General features: G+C 48.7%; 1 protein-coding gene across 7 annotated transcripts in view; it reads right to left on the minus strand.

Moving 5' to 3' along the window:
- Positions 1-7,489: 7,489 nt before the first annotated feature.
- Positions 7,490-23,643, minus strand: part of ADAR (adenosine deaminase RNA specific) — a 40,397-nt gene continuing 24,243 nt past the window's right edge. For all 7 annotated transcript variants that reach the window (XM_079957922.1, XM_079957924.1, XM_079957925.1 and 4 more), the window contains exons 5-15: positions 21,635-21,770; positions 21,199-21,410; positions 19,111-19,267; positions 18,669-18,840; positions 17,087-17,180; positions 15,829-15,948; positions 14,995-15,128; positions 13,209-13,391; positions 11,292-11,404; positions 8,815-8,942; positions 7,490-8,150 (exon numbers count right to left, since the gene is read on the minus strand). In XM_079957922.1, coding sequence (XP_079814048.1) covers positions 7,910-8,150; positions 8,815-8,942; positions 11,292-11,404; positions 13,209-13,391; positions 14,995-15,128; positions 15,829-15,948; positions 17,087-17,180; positions 18,669-18,840; positions 19,111-19,267; positions 21,199-21,410; positions 21,635-21,770 — 1,690 coding nt within the window. In that variant the 3' untranslated portion in view covers positions 7,490-7,909. The remainder of the gene's footprint in view (positions 8,151-8,814; positions 8,943-11,291; positions 11,405-13,208; positions 13,392-14,994; positions 15,129-15,828; positions 15,949-17,086; positions 17,181-18,668; positions 18,841-19,110; positions 19,268-21,198; positions 21,411-21,634; positions 21,771-23,643) is intronic.

A 23,643-nucleotide genomic window follows, 5' to 3' on the forward strand; every position in this document is an offset into this window, starting at 1 on the left:
CCATTAGGTCCATTCGTAACCAACTCTGGGGTTGTGGCACTCATCTCGCTTTATTGGCCGAGGGAGCCGGCGTACAGCTTCCAGGTCATGTGGCCAGCATGACTAAGCCGCTTCTGGTGAACCAGAGCAGTGCATGGAAACGCCGTTTACCTTCCCGCTGGAGTGGTACCTATTTATCTACTTGCACTTTGACGTGCTTTCGAACTGCTAGGTGGGCAGGAGCAGGGACCAAGCAACGGGAGCTCACCCCATTGCAGGGATTCGAACCGCCGACCTTCTGATCGGCAAGTCCTAGGCTCTGTGGTTTAACCCACAGCGCCACCTGCGTACCTCACAATAGGTTTAACATGCAATATTTATCTTCAGGATGGGAAAACGTTTGCAGATTCAGGACCTGCTCAGCAGCCTCCCAGGGTCCTCATCCCAGGGGCAAATGGGGCCAAAGGAAAAAGTCGGCAAGGCAGAGAGAACACAAGTAGGCTAGTTACTACACAGACACACACTTCTCCCTCTCTTAGCTTTGTCTAGTAAAGCTAAAGTCATGATCAGAGTTCAAAGACATATCCCAGCCAGGCAAAAACACTCCTGGAGGATGCAAAGCAGGACCTGTGAGGGGTGTGGCTTGTTGAGCAAAGGGGTGTGGCCTCTTGAAAATTCCAAGGGCCAAATAAGAGGGCTGTGTTTAGCTCCAGGGCCTGATCCCACCCCCTTCCTCCATTTATACCTCCTGTCTTTCTGCGTGAGGTTGGCAAGGCAGCCGCTGCAAAAATTCTCTCTTTTTTTTGGAAAAGTTTTTATTATTAAGATAATTCAGCATTAATACACACATATTGTAAATATACAAGCATACAAACATACATTTCATACAATCCTTAAAAATGTTCAAACATACCTACACTCAGTCCCACAGATAATTCCTTTTCCCATCACCATCCACCACCCCTCACCTCACCTTTGTGTTGGACTTCCAATCTACTCAATTGCAATTTCTTTCCACTTCTATTGCTTTCTTTCACACAGCTTTTTAACCTAATTTCATGCTTCTTTTTCTGTTACACATTGTTATCCATCTTATTTAGTATTTCAGTATTTAAAACAGAACTTGTTTATTCTAATAGGAGTTCTGATTTTTCAATATAGTTTGGCAAGTATCCTTTAAACACCTTCCAGTCCCTGTCTATCTTCTCCTTTGAGATCCTTCCATATTCTCCCATTGTTTGGGATATATTGTAATATTCCAATAATTTGGCAAGCCACTCTGTTTTTGTCGGTATAATTTATACCTCCTATCTTTCTGCATGAGGTCGGCAAGGCAGCCACACCATCAGACTATCTTGGGAAAAAATGATTTATGATGATTTGAAGAGGTTGGAGGCGGGCAGGGGGAGAGAGACATAGATGTTCAAAAAATTGGGGGCAGGGGGGAGATGGAAGGAGAGAAAATTGTTGCTGGGCAGGGTGGAAGGCCTTCATTGCATTTCGTAAAATGGAGGGGGAGGTTATGGTGTAGTTTTCGATTATCAGACACCCCCCCACACACAATTCATTTGATGAGTGCAGGTGTGTGGCAGGTGGCCATCTCCTTCATTCCCCTCTCTGTTCTGCAAATCAAAGCACAGACTCATATTTTAATAACTGTGAGCCTTGCCTTCCTCATGGAACGGGGGGGGTGTGGTGTGTGGTTCTTTTTGGTAAGCAAAGTCCTTTGAACGCCGGTGTAACATCCTGTCCGTTTCAGCCTCCGATAACGGACAGCATTCCAGCATCCAGCCTGCCTGTTTCTGTGTTTGGACCCGGGAGCAAAATCTTCTACCAGCACTGTATTATGAAAATCGCAGGCTCCAGGCCAGGTTTATGCCAGTCTCTGTTTTGATCATCCGAGCCTTGGTCAAAACGGCCTCAGTCTCCGCCATCAGAAACAATAAATCTAAGGCAGGGAAGCATGACAGATACTCTTGACTTTTCTGCAGCCTCGCTGGGAACTACCTTAATAGTAGGGTTGCCATATGTCTGGGAAAACCAGGACATGCCCTCCTTTTGGGGGCCAACATGCCCATCTGGGCGGATTTTTGCATTTTTAAGGAAATGTCCGGATTTGGAGGTTTTTTATTTTGGGGTGGGGTAGGCTTCTTTTGTTTTTTGGGGGGTGGCATGCACCTGCTCAAGAGGGCACTATGTCCCAGCAGCAGAAGCACTGCAGTGAAGTGAGGCCATCGCGGCGAATATCAGGTAGGTAGGAGCTGGGGTCCTGTTTCCACGCAGGCCAGCAGTGGCGTGGGCTCAGGTTGTTCTGCACAAACACCTCTTTCCTTGGTCGGGCTGTCTTCTTTTTTGCCCTTCAAGATATGGCAACCCTACGTAACAGAGTCCACAGAACAGGGCTTGGGAGCTGGAAGCCGTCCTCACAGCCCCCAAAATATAAAACAGCAGCAGTCATTCAGAATTAATAATAATAATAATAATAATAATAATAATAATAATAATAATAAATTATTTATACCCCACACATCTGGCTGGGCTTCCCCAGCCACTCTGGGCGACTTCCAACAAAATATTAAAATACCGTAATACATCAAACATTAAAAGCTACCCTAAACAGGGCTGCCTTCAGATGTCTTCTAAAAGTCTGGTAGTTGTTGTTCTCTTTGACATCTGGTGGGAAGGCATTCCACAGAAAGGGCGCCACTACCAAGAAGGCCCTCTGCTGATTCCCTGTAACTTGGCTTCTCACAGGGAGGAAACTGCCAGAAGGCCCTCGGCGCTGGACCTCAGTGTCCAGGCTGGACGATGGGGGTGGAGACGCTCCTTCAGATATACTGGACCAGGGCCGTTATGGCTTTAAAGGTCAGCACCAAGACTTTGAATTGTGCTCGGAGACGTACTGGGAGCCAATGTAGGTCTTTCAAGTCTGGTGTTATGTGGTCTCAGTGGCCGCTCCCAGTCACCAGTCTATCTGCCGCATTCTGGATTAGTTGTAGTTTCCGGGTCACCTTCAAAGGTAGCCCCACACAGAGCACATTGCAGTAGTCCAAGCAAGAGATAACCAGAGCATGTGCCACTCCCCCACTTTCTCTATCCCAAGGTGTTCAATGAGGGGTTGGTTATGCTGACAGAAAGTGACTGGCCCATAGCCTCCAATGTGCACTTCATGGCTGAGTTGGGAATTCTTCCAGGCCTTAGCCTGACACCATTCTGGTGTGTCCCTAGTGTGTGTTACTACAAGGTGTGACCAGAAAAGTTCGGTGAATGGTCACAGCAATTGGACGGCAATAAATATTCGAACGTACATGCCTTACAGGCCTTCAAAGTAGGCCCCCTCTGATACAATGCACCATTGACGTTTGTAGAGCTGTTGGAAACTTCTGGTGGAGTCCTCTTTTCATACTGCTTTCAGTTCCCTCGTCACAGCAGCTTGGACGTGTGAAACATTGGAAAATGTGTGCCCTTTCAGTGCGGATTTCAGTTTTGGAAAAAGAAAGAAATCCGGTGGGCCCAGATTGGGAGAAGATGGAGGGTGGGGCAACTCAGTAACCTCAGTAACAATTTCACGTGGAATATGCAATTCTTCCGCCATCATTCAGATGGACAAATGCCAATCCCACATGAATTACTCATGAACTCTGTTGACATTTGCCGCCATTCTACTTGTCAACGGTCTGACAGACTGAGTGTGATCTTCAATGGTTTGCCGCCCTTCACAGAAACGCTTAAACCACTCATACACTGTCTTTTGAGTTACAGCTTCATTTCCACACACAATTGTGAGCATTTCACGGGTTTCCAGTGCTGACTGTATGTTCGAATATTTCTCGCTGTTTGATTTCTGTGACCATTCAACAAATGTTCCAATCACACCTTGTATTACAAGTAGTAGTAGCATTTATTATTATATTTATATCCTGCCACTCCTCCAATGAGTTCTAGGTAGCACACAGTTTCTTCCCATTTTATCTCCTGAACAACCCTGCAAGACAGCTTAGGCAACTGAGGCAGGATTCAAACCCTGGTCTTTCCTTGGGCCCCAGTCCGACACTCTAACCACTGCGCCACCAGCGCCTCTGGATCCATCTCTTTGCAAAGAATATTTGGACCCCAAGACATTCTGGCTGGTTTATCACCGATGGGTTCCCTCTAACGTAAGCCAATTTAAAAAACCACAGAAGTTGTGTCTAAGGGCAATACCTTTATTAAGGCAAAGGATCGCAAAATGTACAGTGGTGCCTCGCAAGACGAAAAGAATCCGTTCCGCGATTCTCTTCGTCTAGCAGTTTTTTCGTCTTGCGAAGCAAGCCCATTGACGGCTTAGCGGATTAGCGCTATTAGCGGCTTATCAGCTTAGCGGATAAGCGGCTTAGAAAAAGGGGGGGGGAGGGGGAAAAAGTCGGAAAAACTCGCAAGACATTTTGTCTTGCGAAGCAAGCCCATAGGGAAATTCGTTCTGCGAAGCGCCTCCAAAACGGAAAACCCTTTCGTCTAGCGGGTTTTTCGTCTTGCGAGGCATTCGTCTTGCGGGGCACCACTGTATCACGAGAAGTTTCGAGCGCTCCAGAACTCTTAACAAGGTTCTCATTCATATGCTCTCCCAAGAGGAATGTCTTTTTTCTAAAAAAAAAAGGTGGAACCTGGTGTCTACATTTTTATAAGAACCTGCATTTAAAAACAAAAAAACTGCAACCTATCTAATTTGGAGGCATTATTCTAAAGGTCAAGCCCAGTTTTTAAGAGCGCATATCCATTCAGTGCAACAGCTCCTTGCTTCTTCTTACAACCCTCCCATCCTCATTCATTTATACAAAACCAGCATATTCACCTCCAATCTCATTTGCCAGAACTGAAAGCACAATGCAAACCAACAAATGCTTTATCAGCTCCTCCGACCCCTGGGCCTCGTTTTTGACCCTGCTGGGTAAACGCAAGTGGCACGCTCATGTTTAACCAGGAATTGGTGCTTCAGATTATGACCCAGGGCTTGAAAAACTTACCAAGCCATCGTTTCTTTCACCAACAGCATAGCAGAAAGATCAATTATGTGCCCAACAGACACACACACAAGCCTATTCCAGGCAGATAAACAAGATAAAAAAAGAGGTTGTTACATGAAGGGAGGAACAGAAATATGGTAATGTGCTGGAAAAACCCATCCACATTCATACCTTACCTATTAATGCACATAGGAAGAAAGCGGAAGCAGCAATCCTGAACGAGGGCTTTATTCTGCCCAGGGCTGCACTCAGTAGAGGCTGGTGCATTAGGGGAGATGGGGCAATGCCAACCCAAAGCCTTATTTCTTACCACCAGTCCAGGGGGCAGCACTGCCCATTAGCTCCCGCTTCCTTAGTCTCAAGAGTTGCCCCTGTAGACGTCAGAAGTGGGAAGGGTGAAGACAGCTAGGATCTGCTGGCTCTGCCTGCCACTGGCTCTCTGGCGCCATCTACCTTTGGGCTCCCTGCCTTCCACCCTATCGTTTTCTCTGGGCACCAGTCTTTGCGAGTGGCAAGGTGGAGGGGAATGAGAGGGGCCGGAGCTGGCAGTGAGGAGGGTACCGTTTCTTTCTTTCTTTCTCTCTGCCGCCTTTCTTCCCTTCCAGCCTCCCCCCACCCAAGGTGGCTGCTATAATAAAATAATAATAATAATAATAATTTATACCCTGCCTGAGCAGCTTCCAACAGAACATAAAATACAATAATCTATTAAACATTAAAAGCTTCCCTAAACAGGGCTGCCTTCAGATGTCTTCTAAAAGTTTGGTAGTTGTTTTTCTCTTTGACATCTGGTGAGAGGGCGTTCCATAGGGCGGGTGCCACTACCGAGAAGGCCCTCTGCCTGGTTCCCTGCAACTTGGCTTCTCGCAGCGAGGGAACCGCCAGAAGGCCCTCGGCGCTGGACCTCAGCGTCCAGGCAGAACGATGGGGGTGGAGACGCTCCTTCAGGGAAAAGGCTGCTTCTGCCCAGGTAACAAAGCGATTGCTTGCAGAGGTCTTGGCTCCCCCCGCTCTCCTCCCCCCGGCCATTTCAGCTTCTTCCCCCACCCTCCTTCCCAAATGCATGAAATTAAGCACATAGATCCTCCTCCCGCCTTAGAGAATCTCATGGGAGATGGTGCCCCCCCCAAAAAAAAGAAGAACAAAAAAAAACATAAAGATGCTTGCTTTGCCCCCTCCCCCCTGTGAAAAGAAAAAAGAATCACACCAGCGAAACCAATACAGAAAACCTTTTTTTTATTATTATTATTTTCAGGCGGAATGTGATGACTTCAGTTGTCAAACGATGGTATCTAGAGGGGCAATTAAAAGCAGACTTGCCAAAAAAAGGGGGGAGGGGAGGAAAATAACCTGAATTACAATAGTGGTGGGAGAAGGATCAAGATTTGCCTTGAATAAATTTACATCTGTTTTTTATTATTATTTGCTCGCCAGCGCCTTCGCAACTAAGGAAGGAAATGAACTGTGCGTAATGAGGATGGGGGGATGAGGGCTGGAGGAGAGGCTGCCGCCTTTCGACAGAAAAAGAGTTTGCATAAAGAGAGCTCTCCCCAGTTAATTCCACTACAGCAACTGCCTAGACGTAACTGATGGGGAGGAGAAAAGCTGGTGGGGGGCAAAAAAAATCCCAAAAGCCTCGCCCGGCTGGGATCCTTTGCATTTCAAATGCACCTTTAGAAAACGAAAAAATGAAAAACAAAGGCTGCTTGGAACATCAAGGGGAAGGATTCCACAAATAAGACAAACCACTGCCGACTCCATAGCAGCCAACAGCTTGGAACTGGAGTTTTATATACATATATTTAAAAATTGAGGACTAGGAACTTAAAAGAAAGGGGGAGCGTGGGAATTCTGAGGTGTTAGAAGGAATCAAGTGGTGACCCCATATTTAAACATTCATAGAGACCCGGTGGTATGTTTCTAGGCTGGGCCGCCGCGGAGACTACAGCTAGGACATATTTGCTCCTCCATGCCTTTTAATATTAAAAATTAAGGTGAGTCTGGCTGGCTCTCACGACAGCAGGTGTCAACACAGAAGAGGGAGGAAAGGAGTTTGGGAGAATGTGGGGGAGCTGTGCAGTTTTAGCTTAGAATGACCTCAGAAAGGCTGGGCTGTCTCGCTGGGAAAAGGGCAAATTCAACAGCATTCCAAAGATTCGGGGAGAGGGGAAATTATCACACATACATTCCCCCCTCCCGCCAATTTAAAAAAAAACCCAAAATTATACCATAACCTGGTGCTGCGATGAGTAAATGTTGTAGTGGCTCCAAAGGCAGAATTCTGAATTAAACAGAAAGGTAAGAGGAGGAGTTGGGTTATATATATCAGAAAATTAAATTCAAGTGAGGGGAAAAGTCTGTGATGTTCCTAGAGTTCACCTTTATGCAAATCCATGGAGAGACAGAACTGCTGTGGAAAAGACGGTGTGTGCATAATTACCAGTTCCTCAATTCACAGCTTTTAAAAATAAAATAAAAGGAGGGGTTCAAAGAATTGATTTAAAAGAAAAAGCAGAGAGGGGACAAGGAAGGCGGCCTTTTGACTAACCAGAAGGGGACAGAGATGGGGAAGGGGTGTTGTCACAAGACGAGTGTTGATGCTGGTGGATCTCTCTCTTTCTCTGTCAGGTTTGCGCACTCGGATCATGTCTTTGCAATGTTTGCAGTGTGCAGTGTGTGTGTGGGGGGGAAATAAAGGGGAGGGAGACCCCCCCCGCTCCTTCCCCAATGCTGCCAATTTAAATCGGAAGGAAGGCCTCGCGGCAAATCCATAACCCTAAGTTAACATTCCTGCTTCCATTTTTAAAAAAAGAATACACACAACCTATGTTAATAAAAAAAATACCCCTTTCCTTTCACCCATCCCCCCGCAGCCAAAAAAAAAAAAAAAGGTAAAATAAAATAAAATAATAAAAATGCACAGCTTGCTAGACTTCGGACGGGCCAAAGGTCTTCTCCTCTTGGGGTTTGCAGATCCAGCTCCCGTAGCCCATCTCCTGCAGGGCCCAGAAGAATTGCCGCTTGGCACTCTGGTATGTGACGGCCGCTTCCTTGGCCTCCGAGTACACGGTCAGTTTCTGCAGGGCCTTGCGATCCATCTTGGCACAGAGCGATTGGAAGAGTGCAAACAGGTTCCTCTTGGAGACCCGGGACACGTCCAGTTTTGGTCTGAGGGGAGGGAGGAAGGAACGTAAAGGAAAAGGACTCCAGCAGGGAGCCTAAGCGTTTCGTTGTACTCCTGGCTTTCCCACGGCAGTCGCCAGTGCTAGCAATTCAAACTGGACGACAGAAAGATAAGAATGTGCTGATCTTTCGTAAGAATGTGTCAAAAGTGTTGGGGCCGTCCAGCTCGTTATTACCTACACCAGTGATGGCCAAACTTGGCCCGCCAGCTGTTTTGGGACTACAATTCCCACCATCCCTGGCCACAGGACCTGCTAGCTAGGGATGATGGGAGTTGCAATCCAAAAACAGCTGGAGGGCCAAGTTTGGCCACACTGACCTACACTGAAAGAATGTGCAAGGTTGGGTGTGTTCTCTGCTCTGCCTGGAGATGTCTGGGACCATCTTTGTGCAAAGGAAGTGTGTCTCTCCCCCCCCCCCCCCGTCCACACCAGGTGGTCTCCCCCCCACCCCCAATTACTCACTTTTCTTATATCTCATCCAGTGTCAGTTTCGTTGCTGGCCCCGAGCATGTGGATGGAATATGCATGAAAACAAAGGCAGACAAAAATCTGCTTCCCACAACCCACTGGAAGCAGCCACCCTACCATGCCTGATGTTACAGTTACCCCTCTACGCCTCCCCTCCGATAGCTGTGCCCCACTCTTACCCATCTACTTTGCCTTTTGTGCCATCCAGGACTTCGACTTCAGAGTCATCAGGGAGGCACCAGTTGACGCTGGATTCCTTTGTCTTCCCCGTCTGCCTTGCGGAGTCGTAGACGCTGACTCTGCCAACCTGTGTTGGCAGAGAGAGAGAGAGAGATAGAGATAGCAAAGTTGAATATTCTGTGTGTGTGTGTGTGTGTGTGTGTGTGTGTGTGTGTGTGTGTATAAAGGTAAAGGTATCCCTGACCATTAGGTCCAGTCGCGGATGACTCTGGGGTCGCGGCGCTCATCTCGCTTTACTGGCCGAGGGAGCCAGCGTACAGCTTCCGGGTCATGTGGCCAGCATGACTAAGCCGCTTCTGGCGAACCAGAGCAGCGCACAGAAACGCTGTTTACCTTCCTGCCAGAGCGGTACCTATTTATCTACTTGCACTTTGACGTGCTTTCGAACTGCTAGGTTGGCAGGAGCTGGGACTGAACAATGGGAGCTCAATAACAAACAGCGTATCCAGTGGTTTTAACCAGGACCGAGTTTCAACACTGCGATATATCACCAGCTAAACATCATGTTAAGAGTGATATATCACGATCTCTGAAATAAGGATGGACCTAGGTAGAGGCACTGGCTGGCACTTTGCCTCCAACAGCAGAGGTAAGAACATACCCTAGCAATCATTGACAGCCTTATCCTTCACGCATGTATAAATTCTCTTTTAAAGCCATTCAATCTGGTGGCTATTCCAAACCAATCGTCTTCCAAAGAAACTACTCTATTCCAAAATTAAAAATGGAAAGCGTAATGCTGGTGGTAAACAAAAGAGGTTTAATGACTGTCTCAAGGCAATTTTTAAAAAATGCAGTATAAACACCAACGGTTGGGAAGCACTTGCCTGCGAGCGCTCCAGTTGGAAAACAGCCTTTACCAAAGGTGTCATTGGCTTTGAAGACACTCAAAACTCAGGACGCAAGGGAGAAACGTGCTAAGAGGAAGGCACGCTTGGCAAATCCACACTGTGACCAACTTGTGCCCGGAAACCAATGTCCCCACTGTGGAAGGACGTGTGGATCCAGAACTGGCCTCCAGTTATGGACTCATTATTAAAACCATGTTTATGAAAGAGAATCTTACTTGGCTACGAGTGATCACCAAAGAAGAAGATGATTATGCCACATCTTGCGACAGCAAACTCAGCAGTCCATTGTGCAGAAGTACGTTATTTTGCCTGCCCTGAATCTTCCAACATTCAGGTTTGTTGGATGGGGCCGGAGTCTGAATACTAAGGAGGGAGAAAAGACTCTCCTCCCATCAGTCCATAGAATCATAGAGTTGGAAGAGACCACAAGGGCCATCGAGTCCAACCCCCCGCCAAGCAGGAAACACCATCAGAGCACTCCTGACATATGGTTGTCAAGCCTCTGCTTAAAGACCTCCAAAGAAGGAGACTCCACCACACTCCTTGGCTGCAAATTCCACTGTCGAACAGCTCTTACTGTCAGGAAGTTCTTCCTAATGTTTAGGTGGAATCTTCTTTCTTGTAGTTTGGAACCATTGCTCCGTGTCCGCTTCTCTGGAGCAGCAGAAAACAACCTTTCTCCCTCCTCTATGTGACATCCTTTTATATATTTGAACATGGCTATCATATCACCCCTTAACCTCCTCTTCTCCAGGCTAAACATGTCCAGCTCCCTTAGCCGTTCCTCATAAGGCATCGTTTCCAGGCCTTTGACCATTTTGGTTGCCCTCCTCTGGACACGTTCCAGTTTGTCAGTGTCCTTCTTGAACTGTGGTGCCCAGAACTGGACACAGTACTCCAGGTGAGGTCTGACCAGAGCAGAATACAGTGGCACTATTACTTCCCTTGATCTAGATGCTATACTCCTATTGATGCAGCCCAGAATTGCATTGGCTTTTTTAGCTGCCGCGTCACACTGTTGGCTCATGTCAAGTTTGTGGTCAACCAAGACTCCTGGATCCTTTTCACATGTACTGCTCTCAAGCCAGGTGTCACCCATCTTGTATTTGTGCCTCTCATTTTTTTTGCCCAAGTGCAATACTTTACATTTCTCCCTGTTAAAATTCATCTTGTTTGTTTTGGCCCAGTTCTCTAATCTGTCAAGGTCGTTTTGAAGTGTGATCCTGTCCTCTGGGGTGTTAGCCACCCCTCCCAGTTTGGTGTCATCAATTCCAATTTCTCTATAATGTCTCCCACTTACTTGCTTTCCCTCCTCCAAACTAGAATTATAGAACTGTAGCGTTGGAGAGCCATTCCCCAAGGGTTGTCTAGTCCAAACCCCGGCAATGCAGGAATCTCAGCTAGACCATATGTGACAAATATTGCAGCCGCATAGAGAAAAGGTCCAGACACCTATGCTTTGAGCACAACTGAACTATGGGAAGGTGGCATACAAATAATTGATGATGAAGAAGGAGGAGGAAGAGAAGGAATTAAAACCGCAATGGGACTCAAACAGCGGTTACCTCCGGGTGATTGACAAAATACGGCTCGGGGAGTCCGGATTGGAATGTGTTGCCGTCTCTTGACATGCGGCAGCAGATGGCACGCGTCAAGTGACCTTGACTGTACAAGTAGCCTGGAAAGGGAACACAAAATGAGGTTGATGGCGCAGGCAATTTTATTTTATTTTTTAAAAAGGAGCACAGATCAGCTGCTTCATCAACATGAAGGGCACCACCAACTTTGGAAGGGCTAGCGGCAGCTGCCTCTTGACAGGAAGGACAGAGGTTTAACACAAGCCTTGAGTACTTTGCTGCCTTTAAGACATTTATAGCCAGGGCCTGCTGTGTCCTTGTCATGAGACGGGGGCTTCCAAGGTCCCAAAAGGAGGAGGAGGAGGGGGGAAAACACCCAAATGAACATGCAGCAAAATCCCAACAGCCTCTTTTGCTTCCTATAGAGCAGGGATGGGAAAACTGGGCTGTGTGGATGTTCTTGGGTTCCAGTTCCCATCAGCCCCCAGCCAGCAAGGCTAATGGGTGATGGGAGTTGTAGTACAGCAACATTTGGAGAGCCCCACAGGTTCCCCAGCCTCTGCCCTAAGGTGAGTCATTTGTGGCAGAATTGTGTCTCTGTGCTCACCAATTGTGCCCATTTTTTTTTAACGACTACTGCTAATCAGATATTTTACTTGTGCTTTGCCATGCCAGGACAGGTTACAATGGTTTAAATGTGCTGCATTAAAACTGGTTAAACCAAAGATTTTTGGGGGTCTCTCTCTTTCTATATATATATAGATGGACACCCCCCCCAAAAAAAAATTATACACCACTTAATTTTGATTATCTCTAGGCAGTGTATACCAAGCCCAACAAATACAATCAAGATAAAACCAGTTAAGCAACTGTAAAATCAGAAATGGTGAAAGAATGGCTGCTGGGATTTTTATTATTATTATTATTATTATTATTATTATTATTATTAAAGTCTCCAGCAGATGCCGAAAAGTTCAACAGGGAAGGGGCATCTCTTCCCAGAACTGGGCCCACCATATGGAACGTGCAGCAACTTTTCCAAAAACCTAAGTGGCCAGGCAAGGATAGAAGGAATCAAGCACTCCTACGCTATTCTGGACCGAAGTCATTAAGGATGCTGAAAATTAATGTAGGAACCTTGAACTCAGCTTGGCAGCATCCTGGCAGCCAGGGAAAGGTTTTTGAGCAATGCACTGGCGACAGTCTGCCCCATCAACAATAGGAAATGTTTCTCTGGTGTCAAAGCTGCTGGGGGGGGGGTGGAGAGTGTGTGCCTTCTATGTACACGGAAGGCTACACAGCCAAGGCACCAGGGTGCCTCTGCCGGGAGGGAATTCTACCGCATGGGGCTGACACAGAGAAGGCTCCCCCCTCTCCCGGGCCAACACTGCCCTCCCCCTGCTGATCTTAACACACAAGAGCATGGGTAGGCAAACTATGGCCCGGGGGCCAGATCTGGCCCTATTACCCTTCTAAATCTGGCCCACGGACGGTCCAGGAATCAGCGTGTTTTTACAAGAGTAGAATGTGTGCTCTAATTTAAAATGTATCTCTGGGTTATTTGTGGGGCCTGCCTGGTGTTTTTACATGAGTAGAACGTGTGCTTTTATTTAAAATGCATCTCTGGGTTATTTGTGGGGCATAGGAATTTGTTCATATATAGTCTGGCCCCCCACAAGGTCTGAGGGACAGGGGACTGGCCCCCTGCTGGAAAAGTTTACTGACCCCTGCCCAAGAGGGTCTGCATCTCTTTAGCGAAGGAAGCCGGCTTTCAGACATCTTGGAATGGAGTGGGGTAGAGTAATAGGTGCTTTGGGGGGGAGGGGTTATAGCTGAGAAGGCAGGGAAAAAGAGAGATACGAGACCCCCACACCCAGCAACAGGGAGGATGGAAAGATCCCTTACCAAGCGTGACTGAGCGGAGATACACAGGCTGCAGGAAGTGGGAGAGCAGCGCCCCCTGCAGGCCCAACACATTCCAGCGCAGGATTTTGTCGCTGCAGGACATGGTGCGCAGACGCTCGCCGTGCTGGATCCCGTCCCACGTTGGCACGATGTCGCTGGATTCCACCGGGATAGTGCCTTCCCCTGCAGGAAGAGAGGGAGCCAGTTGGGAGCTGCCTTTACTGGAATGGCCCAAAGGCCACACACACACTAGAGTCCAAGGACGGCTGTCCCCAGCTGCTGCCGCCAGACAGACACTGCTGGGTCCTCAGAGAGGAGGGCATGGGGGCCAGGGCCTCTTTCAGCACCTGATGTGTTCAAAAGGTATGCTGCCTCTGCACAGAGAGGTTCCATTCAGCTGTTAGGTAAAGGTAAAGGGACCCCTGACCATTAGGTCCAGTCGTGGCCGACTCTGGGGTTGCAGCACTCATCTCGCTTTATTAGCCGAAGGAGCTGGTATACAGCTTCCGGGTCATGTGGCCAGCATGACTAAGCTGCTTCTGGCGAACCAGAGCAGCGCACGGAAATGCCGTTTACCTTCCCACCGGAGCGGTACCTATTTATCTACTTGCACTTTGACGTGCTTTCGAACCGCTAGGTTGGCAGGAGCAGGGACCGAGCAACAGGAGCTCACTCCATCGCGGGGATTCAAACTGCCGACCTTCTGATCGGCAAGTCCCAGGCTCTGTGGTTTAGCCCACAGCGCCACCTGCGTCCCCCATTCAGCTGTTACCGCGGCATAAAACAGGGCACACCCCTCCAGAGTACCCTGAGCATTTCAGCCTGGCTGAAATAGTGTCCTGGGCAGAGGAGCAGCCAGGGGAGCCTCGCAATGCCAGTAGCAAAACGAACAACTACAGTGGTACCTCGGGTTACATACGCTTCAGGTTACAGACTCTGCTAACCCAGAAATAGTACCTCGGTTTATGAACTGTGCTTCAGGATGAGAACAGAAATCGTGCTGCAGTGGCGCGGCAGCAGCGAGAGGCCCCATTAGCTAAAGTGGTGCTTCAGGTTAAGAACAGTTTCAGGTTAAGAACGGACCTCTGGAACGAATTAAGTACTTAACCCGAGTGGTACCTCTGGTTGTGAACGGGATCCGTTCCAGAGGCCCGTTCGCAACCTGAAAAGCCCGCAACCTGAAGCGCTGTATCTGCACAGGTGCGCGGCACAATTTGGCGCTTCTGCGCATGCAGCAAAACCCAGAAGTAACCATTTCCGGTACTTCCGGGTCGCTGCGGGGCGCAACCTGAAAAAACGTAACATGAAGCAAACGTAACATGAGGTATGACTGAAAGGGGCCTGCCTACGAGACACTGACGCAAAAACCATGCGCAAACACTACGCAACAGAATGAAAAGACCACTATTCCCCCAGCCTTTTCACTCCCCCTTTCCAGAATTGAAAATGGAGATGCTATATGTACCTTTCCTTGCTTAAATGTATCACAAAAAACTTTAATTAAACAACCAATTTAAAAAAAAGAGAAAAGGAACAAGCCTATAGCGCAAAAGTGATATTGCAGTTCATCACCCTTCCATATTGCAACGGGCATTGGGCTGCATACAATGAATAGAAGTTATTGCTGCTACTGGATGGACTGACTGACTCAGTATAAAGCAATTAGAAGGCTGGAAACTGCATCCTAATAAAAACCGCGTACCAGAATACCCGGCTGCACATGTAAAAGCTGAAAAAGGGAAGCAACAAAACCCCAGTCGCCGGGCTCAGTTCCCCTGGCACTCACCGTTTTCGACTTTTGTGCGCAGCTTCCCCTGCTTGGGATTCTCGAAGAGCGGCTGGTGCTGGCCTTCCCCGACTGTGTTGGCCTGGTCGGTGCAGGATTTGTCAAAGAGAGCCCCGTCCCCACAAGGTGCCGTGCTAGGGGGCAGAAGAACAAGGCACACCCTGACCCGAGAGGCTATTAAGAAATCGGTGCGGGCTGCTTTTCAGCAGGTCCCCCTAAAACAGGGCTCAAGCAAATTCTTAAAACGGCAAATTTAAAAGGCATTGAGCTAAATGGCCCTTCTAGCCCAAGAAGAGAGAAGCTCAGGTCCTACGGCCAAACGCAGAACTGCAGGCCTCTCTATCTGACCCTTGGGCAGTTCCACCTCCCTCACAGAGCTTGCTGGGAGGCAGCAGCCTTGGACAGGGCCTTTTCTGCGGCAGCCCCCAAGCTGCGGAATTCCCTCCCGAGAGAGGTGCGCCTGTCACCTTCACTAACATGGTTTTCATTGTGTACTGCAGACGCACCTCTTTGCCCTGCCCTTTTGACACTTGAACTGTGTGTTTGGGGGGACCCCACCCTGCTCCTGCGACTACAATTTGTTCTGAACTGCTCTTTAAATGGGACCTTAAGGGGAGGGGTAGGAAATAAAATCAACGTCACACTGTCTGCCAGCTGTGAGGAACACTTATTTACCCCTGCCCAACTCTCCCCTTTGCTGTTTTTTGGGTTCCCCGCTAGCTCTTTCCCCGTGTTGCATTCAACATCCCCTGCAAAACACAGCACAATCAGGCACACACACCCCTCAGCCATCATGCACCGCTGTACGCAGGTCAGGCCCCGGTTGGTGCTCACCTGATGTACAGGTGAAAAGTGATGTCGTCTTTGATCTTCAGCTTGCCATCCTCCAGGGGCTGGAAGATGCTGTCTTCAGGTGCCAAGGGGTCAAACTTCATGAGCTCTGTGTAGAGGAACCTGGAATAACACCACCACAATGTGAAGCAGTGCCTGGGTCAACCTTCTTGGCCTTGGGAACCCATTCTGCGTACGTTCACTTGGGCGTAAAGCCCCCCACAGCAAGGCTGCCCCCCCCCAAGTAGGACTGCAATGTTTAATCAATCACTTGTTTGGCTTTCTTCCCCACCCCACCCCCCGGCTCCTTGTTTAACTGCTTTTTAAACAGGTTTGCTGTTTTGAAATTTTAATGCAAGCTTTGGGAGGTTCTGGTGGCCTCGAAAGTGGGATGTGTTAAAATCTAAATAAATGATAAATAGGTGCTTCAAACCATCAGGAAGAAGTTTATAAAATAAATAAATAAATAATAATAATAATAATAATAATAATAATAATTTATTATTTATACCCCGCCCATCTGGCTGGGCCTCCCCAGCCACTCTGGGCGGCTTCTATAAAAACCAAAAATACAGTAAAATATCACACGTTAAAAACTTCCCTAAACAGGGCTGCCTTAAGATGTCTTCTGAATGTTGACATCTGCTGGAAGGGCGTTCCACAGGGCGGGCGCCACTACTGAGAAGGCCCTCTGCCTGGTTCCCTGTAGCTTTGTTTCTCGCAATGAGGGAACCGCCAGAAGGCCCTCGGCGCTGTACCTCAGCGTCCGGGCAGAATGATGGGGGTGGAGACGCTCCTTCAGGTATACTGGACCGAGGCCATTTAGGGCTTTAAAGGTCAGCACCAACACTTTGAATTGTGCTCGAAAACGTACTATTTCATGGTGTTAGGGTTTTACTGTATATTTCATCATTTTAAGGTATCATTATTCATACTTGCCAGTCACCACCCTGTAAAGAGGGGTAGACAGCGAAAGAGAAAAGGGGCTGCCTCACCCTCCACAAGCCTCTCTCTGTCCCCCCCCCCAAATATTTTATCTCTCCACAGAAAAAAACAAGTTCCTCGCCCCTGTGTGATACAGATAAAGGTTGCCATCATTAAATACTCCATTCATTCACAGTATCGCTCACAACCACCTGCAAGGTTGGACCAGTGCCTAGTATTCTGTCCTTGAAGAGGGGCTGGGCACTCAACACATGCCCCAATCTGGGCAGATCTCTTCTGAATGGCCTTGCTTGGCTTCCCGCTTCCGCCTCCTCACCTTATGAAACCCCTCCTGGAAATGATCTCCGCATGACAGTCATTGACCGTCTCCCCTTTCAGGCTCAACTCCTCCCCTTTCACACAGCGATTCCCTGAGAGGCAAGGAGGAGAAAGAAAGCGGTCAGGAAAACACTGCATTAACAGACCCCACACGAAGGGCTTGGTGTGGACAAAAGGAGAGCCGAATTTGTTTATTTCTAGGTTGTTGTGGTGTGTTGTTTTTTTTAACAACAGACCAAGGAACCCTTGGCGGTTTGCTGGGACAAAGAGTTGTCACTTGCGAGCCATCACTGAATTCCAGCCTGCTGTAGAACCTGATGCCGTGCTACGGCTTACGTAACGCACTCCACAAATCCACCTTGAAAAGGTGCACGATATGGACTGCGCTTGCAAAGCAGTGTTTTACAATGAGAGCAAATCTATACGGATTGGCCTTCTGCAGCAGCTGAATTGCATTCCGATTGCTCTAGCCCCCTTGATTACTTACTTATTTATTAAACGAAAAGACAGCTGAGACTAGTTTCCATTTTCATTCTGGGTTTGATTTTAAAACCCTCTTTGTGGAAGAAAAACCACCCAAAACGTAGGGCACTTATTCCCAGAGGAACACGCAGCCAGTGGTTTGTACAGGGTTTTCCCTGGCACCCATAAGCCCTTCCATGGGCTGCCCCTGGGGTCGCAAGATGAGTGCGGCTGCCCTTTCCCCCACTGAAAAAGCACATGGAACTGAAGGAGGAAGTTGGAAGAGTGATAACTCTTCCCCATTTCCTCTTTCAGCTTTATGGGCTTTTCAAAGCTCATATTAATTCTGCTGGATCTGATTTCACTCCAGATTCCATTAATAGAACAGCAACAAGAAGGCAGGGTGCCTGCTTACTCCATTTCTACCTGGCTTGGGGGGGGGGGTGGAGAGCGAAGTGACCTGAGTGGGTGGTGTCCAAAAATAATCTGTTCCCCATGGACTTTTTTTAAAAAAGTATTTGTTTAGAGCAGGGTTTCCCAAACTTGGGTCTCCATCGGCTTTGGGACCACAACTCCCATCATCCCTAGTTAGAAGGAACCCGTGATCAGGGATAATTGGAATTGTAGTCCCCAAACCACCGGAGACCCAAGTTTGGGAAACACCAGTTTAGAATCACTTAGGTAAAGGTAAAGGGTAAAGGGACCCCTGACCCGCAGACGACTCTGGGGTTGCGGTGCTCATCTCGCTTTACTGGCCGAGGGAGCCGGCGTACAGCTTCCGGGTCATGTGGCCAGCATGACTAAGCCGCTTCTGGCAAACCAGAGCAGCACACGGAAACGCCGCTTACCTTCCCACTGGAGTGGTACCTATTTATCTACTTGCACTTTGATGTGCTTTTCAACTGCTAGGTTGGCAGGAGCTGGGACCGAGCAACGGGAGCTCACCCCGTCGTGGGGATTGAAACCGCCGACCTTCTGATCGGCAAGCCCTAGGCTCTGTGGTTTAGACCGCAGCGCCACCCGCGTCCCTTAGCCATGGCTAAACGGAGCTTTTAAGCGAGATTCTTCCCAGATCCGATATGAGCAATCCCCCTGCCTGGACCAGCAGTGTCTCTTACCTGTTCCGATGCTCACCACGACCCCCAGGCCCTCTTGCCCTCGCCTCATGATGATGGCGGCCAGGATCTTGCGCCCGAGCAAGCTGTGCTGGATACGCGCGGTCAGGGTGTTGAACCGCTGGTGGCTCAGCATAGCGATCTGGTCGTGGAGTGTGCTTCCGCTCACAGGGAGCTGCGAGGTGGAAGAAGAAGAAGAAGAAGGGGAGGCCGGGAGTTTTCACAGCCGAAGAACAAGGCCCAGGTGAGAGGGAAAGAAGCAAACTGCAAGGAGGTCCCTCTGGACATCGCTGGACTTCAACTCCCATCAGTCCCAGCAAGATTGGCCAATGGCTCAGAGTGATGGGAGCGGTAGTTCAGCAACGTCTATGGGTCCAAGGTCTTCCCGTACCCGAGACGGCCCATTAACAGCGAAAGGAGAGACAAGCGAGGGTGGCAGTGTTACCTCTGTGATGGTCAGGCCTTCGGAGTTCTCCGCCTTCTCTGTCTCCCCGATCAGAACCCGGAGCGCCGCGTCGGCAGCCTCCTGCTTGCCTTGCTTCTTGCTGTGCGCCGTGACGGCCGGGAACCAGCGGCCGCCCACTTTGGCTTGGAAGACGAATCTGCCGGGAGGAAAAAAAGCCAGCAGAGAAGGTGCAGGTTCAGTAACCAAGGGGCCCTGGGTGAGGTTGGCGCTATAAAATCAAGAGCCCCAGCAGGAAAACAATGCACAGGAAGAGCTTGAGAGAGTTAGAAAGGTCAGAAAGAATGCAGCAAGCTTGAGTAAAGCCCGAAAAGTGACTGGCTGGGTCCTACCCCCCCCCACCTTGTTCTGTTTTTAAGATTAGCCTGCTAAGAGGCTGCTGGACTTCCACCAAGCAGGCTGGATCGCTACATCTCTTCGAAGAGGACACCTGAGGGCGTCCAGGTGTGGCTGGGTTCCCAATGGTCAAGTCGATTGGGACAGATAGGTGTTGGAAGCCGGACCTCGTCTGGAGGGCCCAAACAGGTGCCCCATCCTCAGCTTACAGTCCAGGGCAACCATGTGGTAAATAATAATCGTAATAATAATAATTCAGTTTCTTGCCATAAGGTCCCAGGGCAGGTTATAACGATGTAAAATGCAATATTAAAAACAGTTTGGGAACAAATTATAGCCACAAAGACAGAGCAGGGCATATTAACAGGAGAAAGTGAATCGTGAAACGTTCTTGTAACAGGGGCATCCTAGAAAGCTGGATGTAAAATGACTTCTTCAGGCAGCAGTGACAGAACTTGCTTCTGCAGGAGGGGGTGACGGCCACTGACTTGGATGGCTTTAGACAAGGATTGGACAAATTAATGCAGGATAAGGTTATCAAAGTCCACGATGGCTATTCTCTGCCTCCACAGAGGCACCAGCTGCTGAAAACCACCTTAGAGAGTTCCCCCCTCCTTTCTTTCCATTTCCCTCTTTTTCCTTCCATTCCTTTTTATTTTAGATTTTAAAAAGTGTTTCTTTCATTCTGGTTACAGATAGGTAGCCGTGTTGGTCTGCCATAGTCAAAACAAAATAAAAAAATTCCTTCCAGTAGCACCTTAAAGACCAACTAAGTTAGTTCTTAGTATGAGCTTTCGTGTGCATGGTATCTGAAGAAGTGTGCATGCACACGAAAGCTCATACCAAGAACTAACTTAGTTGGTCTTTAAGGTGCTACTGGAAGGAATTTTTTTATTTTGTTCTTTCATTCTGGTGCATTATAAAAACACACCTTGCATTGAGTATGAACTTTCATATATCTGTGGAGAAGTATCCAGAAAATAGAAGATGATGATGATAATACAAGTCATACCTCGGGTTACAGACACTTTAGGTTGCGTTTTTTCATGTTATGGACGCACCAAAACCTGGAAGTACCAGAACAGGTTACTTCTAGGTTTTGGCAGTCACACAGAAGCGCTAAATTGCGCTTTGCACAGAAGCGGTGAATCACAACCTGTGCGTGCGCAGACACGGCGCTGTGGGTTGCGAACGCTGCAGGCTGTGAACATGCCTCCCACATGGATCATGTTCGCAACCCGAGCGTCCACTGTAATAATAATGAAAACCACAAGGGAGTTTCTCTTGTGCTTGGGTCCGGCTTTCGGGCTTTCCCTTGTGGTGTACGGCTGACCACTGTGAGAACAGGAGGCTGGATGAGCAGAGCTGCTGGCCTGATCCTGCAGCGAGAATCTCCTTATGTTTAATGGCCATCCGGCCTACAGCAGTTCCCTAGTGGACCAGGAGGACTTATCAGCGATGCAGGCGAGCCCTTTCCATTACAGAAGTTCTGTAGCTCAGCAGCGGAGCTCCTGCTTTGCACACAAGACTCCAGTTCCCCCCGGGGTCTCTCTGGTTAAGAGAGATTAAGCAGCAGGGCTTGGGAAAGACCTTTAGACAGAACAGCCCCTGCCAGCCAGAAGATGACAATCGAATTAGAGACTAAGGGCCTGGGCTTTGTTTTCTATGTTCTGCAAGCAACACAAGGAAAGAACCCTCTGGCTGGCTGGGCAGAGAGCCACTCCGCCTACTCACTTGGGGTCGTGGGGTGGCCCAGTCTGATTGATCAGCTTGAACTCAGCAGCAAAGCCATTGGCCCGGGCGTACTCCAGGAGGCCACTGACTGGGTTGGAGTTCAGGTACTTAATCAGCTCGCCGACACCCTTAGCGCTCGCGGCTTTTGTCTCTTCCAGAGTTGCAGGCTGGACACCAGGCACATCCACAGGCTGGTCGCCCTGGGCCTCTGTCTGAAAAAGTCGCCAAGGAAACAAAGAGAGAAAGAGGCTGATGAGGAGGCTGGAACGAGGCCAGGGAGCACGGTGCACAGAGGAGGCCGGGAGACCTGTCTCCGTTCTCATTTTCATGACGTACTGAGAGTTTTTCATATTGTGATTTTATGTTGCGAACCACCCTGAGATCTATGGGTATGGGGCGGTCTATACCGTTAAGAAACAATAAACAACAAGGATACCTGTTCAGGTAAGGTGCTGGTGTCCCCAGTGAGGCCCCTCATGGCGGCCTCGGCGGCCATCTGCTTCGCTCCCTTCTTGCTGTTCGATACCACGGCAGGGAAGACGCGTTCACCCACTTTCACGCAGTACTTGAACCTGATCGAAGGAAAAGGGGAAGGCAGGGAGTTCATGGGCCTATTGAGACTGAAGGTAGATCACACAGAAAGTGGTTGCAGCAGGAAGGCAGGTGGGGCCTGGGTCATTTCCAGAACCCCCACGCCCTCTGTACAGAAAAAGGAGAGGAAACCTGTCCCCCCCAACCCCCCCATGTTTCTTGATTCCAGTTCCTTTTATACAGACAAGCCACTTTAGACAGTCAGAGCCAATATCTTCCTCTGCATTTTTTGCATAGCCCAGCACACTGCTAAATAACCTAAACCAAGCTAGTCAAATATTATAACCTAGACTGTCCCCCTTTGAGATAACTGCTGGTTTTTTTTTGGGGGGGGAGCAAAGACAAGGCTGATTCCAACCTACCTCAACCTGTGGCCCTCCAAAAATTGGAAGCCTACAACTACCATCACCCATGACCTGTTTGCCACGCTAGCTGGCGCTGATGGGAGTACAAAACACCTGGAGGGCACCCACTTGACGAAAGCTGGTTAGTGGGCTGGGTGCTCTCATAACCTTTGGCCTCCAGATGTGGCTGAGCTACAGTCCCCATCATCCCTGCCCACGAGTCATGCTGGCTAGAACTGATAAGAACTGTGACACAGCCACATCTGGAAAGCCAAAGGCTTTCCACACCTGCCCTAGTAAATGCAGGGGGGCTTAGGAGAGGCAATTAAAAGAGATCTCCAAGAATGTTTTTGATCTTTAGCAGTGAGCCCTGAGAGCTTTGTATCTCGCACAGTCAAGAAATGGAACCCAGGGCAAAAAAACCAGAAACATTTTTGTTAGGGATTGTAGGACAAGACCTGCCAAGAAAAATAAAGAACTTATTTATGTATGCTACAACAGCGGCCAGAGTCTTTGTTAGCCTGAGGATGGAAGAATGAGGAAATCCCAACGAAAGGACAGTGGCAAGAAAAATTGATGAGCTATGCGGAATTGGCAAAACTGACATATAAACTGCGTGAAAAGGACAACAGTGACTTCAAGGAAGAATGGGAACTCTCTACAAATTACTTTAAAAGACAACAAAATGATCTGGACTCCTTGGCAGGTTTTGAATAGACAGCTACAAATTTATCAGTTAAACACATGATAGATAAATCAAGGATATGTACGATTTTATAATATGCAGAGAATAACATGTGCAAAGAAATCAGAGAGGGGAGCTGAGGGAACTCCTTGGTGGGGGGGAAATAATGTGATTGATTATGTGGATTGATATTTTGTTATGCTGAAATTGTTTAATAAAAATGCTTTAAAAAAAGAAATAAAGAGAAACCAGGGCACTGCTGAACCTCAACCTGCACTGGCTGCGGCCGAGAGCAGCAGGCAGCAGAAGAAGACCCCACATGGCCATGTCTTGGCTTGCCTTTCGCTTGGAGCACAAGGGGAAAAGAGAAGTTTTCCTGGTGGTGATGATGTGCATGCGTGAACATCCTCAGGGACTCTTCTGCTCAGCGCCGCCGTGCTGGGCGCAGAGTGGTGCCGTCACGCGCGACGCAACCGGCGGCTGCAGCGACGTCACGTGACGTGGGCTTGCCCTGGCATCACGTGACAGGCCCTTCACCTAAGCAGGGGTAGCTGTTTGTCTTCGCTCGCTGTGCGTATGGGAGAGAAGCCTCCATAGTCAGAGGCAGTGTACCTTTGTGAAAGGCAGGGGAGCGAGAGAGCAGGAGCCATTTTTTTAAATGTATGCCCTTTTATTTAAAATGCATCTCTGGGTTATTTGTGGTGCATAGGAATTCGTTCATCCCCCCCCCCCCCAAATATAGTCCGGCCGCCTACAAGGTCTGAGGGACAGTGGACCGGCCCCCTGCTGAAAAGGTTTGCTGGCCCCTGGTCTAGGGAGTCTTCT

The sequence above is a fragment of the Podarcis cretensis genome (genome assembly GCF_951804945.1).
Source record: "Podarcis cretensis genome assembly, chromosome: 16".
Lineage (NCBI taxonomy): Eukaryota > Metazoa > Chordata > Lepidosauria > Squamata > Lacertidae > Podarcis > Podarcis cretensis.